This window comes from Uranotaenia lowii, chromosome 3, assembly GCF_029784155.1.
Source record: "Uranotaenia lowii strain MFRU-FL chromosome 3, ASM2978415v1, whole genome shotgun sequence".
NCBI lineage: Eukaryota > Metazoa > Arthropoda > Insecta > Diptera > Culicidae > Uranotaenia > Uranotaenia lowii.
The window spans coordinates 88,777,985-88,780,484 of NC_073693.1; the positions used below are offsets into that span (position 1 = coordinate 88,777,985).

Genomic DNA, 2,500 nt, shown 5'->3' on the forward strand with positions numbered 1-2,500 from the left:
CCCCGGGGGATAAGCTCCGTACGGTTGCGCCGGAGCGTACGTTTGCGACTGAAGATTCATCATTCCTGGCTGCCCTGGAGCCCCGGCTAGGGCTGGATATGGCGAGGACTGTAAGTAATACTTGCTGGGTCAAATGTGGTTATGTAGTTCGTGTAATCAGGGGAATGGTATGCGGAATGGGCGTGAGGTGATCATGTTAAACGTTGGGATTTTGGTGGGTTATGAGAGATGAGACGATTAAATGTATGTGTGAAGGTGATGTGAATGTTCAGAAAAGAAAAAGAACGTACATTAGATGGATGGCCGTTACCAAGTTTGTAAATTTTTCATTTATGTAAATAAAACCAGACCAAACCCAAGGTTTTGGAAACATACAATAATGACTTCTACAAATAAACAATACTTGAATAATAGAGAAAGTGATAGTAGAAAAAAGAATATATTCACTCTTTAGAAGTGTTAGTATCGCACTGTTTAGGAAACAAGCAGCTAACATATTCATATTTCCGATTTTTAAATATATTCTTTGATTTTGATATCTTCTGATCATAATTTACACGCACACACAAATAATATTGTTTATATTAAACTGCTGTTGAAAAAAAATCTTACTTCTTGTCTACAATGCGATGGTTAAAACCAATTTTTCGAAAGGTACAAAATTATACGAGAAACGATGATGTTTGAGAACTTTAAAATCATCAACTTTAAACAGCTACTGGCCGGGTAAAGACTCAAGGCCGTACTGATGACAATTTGATAAGCTAGTTTACAACCACTTTGGCACACACGAGCTGCTACTGACACTTAAAAGTGAGATTATCTAAAAAAAATACTAGACTTCGTTTCAATCGATGAAAGAAGATAAGACAGGAATCGAAATAGTTCAAATAGTTTTTAAATGAGAAACAACACATACAGAGATAAAATGGGAATTAAAAAAAGTGAAGTTGTACCCTAGAATTAAACATATTTTATCAAGTTGTTACGGTTGAATCATCATGATTCATTTCCGCTGAATCAGAAGCAACTTTATTATTAAAAAAGCTTTTTGTCCTAATATTCAAAACCATTTTATACACTTTACAGGGGACTGTAGTTTTTCTTACACACTGTGAATTATATTTGGATACATATGACATAAAATAATAAACGAATGATAGATTTCTAAATTATGAATCATAAAATAACGATTCAAGAATTTGAAACGCAGTGAAGACGAAATAAATTTCAAATATAAAAATTCGAAATTGTTATAGGATAGAAGTATTTTTAAAACAAATCATAGTTCTCATGTTAATTACATAATTTGCAACTAATGGTCGTTTTTTGAATGGCTGGATTCAGGAATATCCTGTAGAATAACGATTCTATTATTTTTTAAAATAAGAATAATCTCTATGTTTTGGAGTCACAGCATATGATATTCTGAAAATGATGCAAATATAAAAATTAAAGAATACAATTGAAAAAAAAGCGCAACCATGTGTTTCAAATTTTTCAATGTTTGCTCTGAGTAACCTCTCAAGTAAAGGAAACGAGGTTTAGAAAATATTATTGGGTGAAATCATGTGTGCATTAGACTGAGTCGATTTGGGGTTATGAATTACTCTCTGGGGCAAAAAATGCTTCGTTTTGGTTCAAAACTCATCCATGATTTTTGCTGAATTTTTGAGTAACGTTTACATGAATAAATTTAAACTTTTAGGTTTGTACGGAAAAATGAATATTTTGTACTAAGAAATCGACATAATTTTTGTTTATTCTGTGGAACCGAGCCTGCTAATAATTTTTGTGCCAATTTATAAATTCTCTAAAGGAAAATTTCCGCTGAACAACTTTGTCAAAGACCGTAACTTCGTATTTTATTATACAAAAAAGTTATTATTTGTTTAATAAGCATATGTCTTTTGGCTTTGATAAACAATAGATTCGCGGAGCACAGGCAGGGGTGTCAATTGAATTTATTGTTTATCAATGCCAAAAAACATACCCTTGTTAAACAGCTAATGTTGACAAAAACGAACGGGGTCTGTATTAGGAATGGTTATTATAAAAAAATCCACAATTACTTCAATAATTCGCACATTTTCCTTCTCTCTTTGAGCACTGGTTTCTCTCATTTGAACTCAAATTTACCCATTTTTACGCACGATTGGACACAATTCAACACAATTCCAAACGTTGGCTGCATAATTTGCGTGATCATTGGCGTATCTTCTTTCTTTATCTCAGTAGCTCGTCAAAATTACAAACATGAGAAAAAATTAAAACAGTACAAAATTGGCAGAACTTATTAAGGTTGATTAAAATGACAAGATTGGAAAAAGACAAATTTAAAAAAAAATGACAAAATTGCAAACAAACATATAAGAATAACTAAGATGGCCAAAATGACATAAACTACCGAAATGGCGAAAATGGCAAAAACGACAAAGATGACAAAAATAACAAAATTTGATAAAATTGAAATAAATATCAATTTAATATTTTGTGTCAA

At 31.8% G+C, this 2,500-nt stretch overlaps 1 protein-coding gene across 3 annotated transcripts in view; it reads right to left on the minus strand.

Annotated features, from left to right (window-relative positions):
* The window catches only part of LOC129755111 (phospholipid scramblase 1), a 31,335-nt gene extending 30,584 nt beyond the window's left edge, over positions 1–751 (minus strand). Inside the window, exons 1-2 of one of the 3 annotated variants that reach the window (XM_055751441.1) lie at positions 613–751; positions 1–108 (exon numbers count right to left, since the gene is read on the minus strand). The exon at positions 1–108 is cut by the window's left edge and continues 67 nt beyond it. In XM_055751441.1, the coding sequence (XP_055607416.1) occupies positions 1–63 (63 nt within the window). In that variant the 5' untranslated portion in view covers positions 64–108; positions 613–751. Of the gene's footprint in view, positions 125–612 lie in introns of those variants that run through there. The other 2 variants (XM_055751442.1, XM_055751443.1) reach the window with 2 other exon arrangements.
* Between the last annotated feature and the right edge of the window lie 1,749 nt (positions 752–2,500).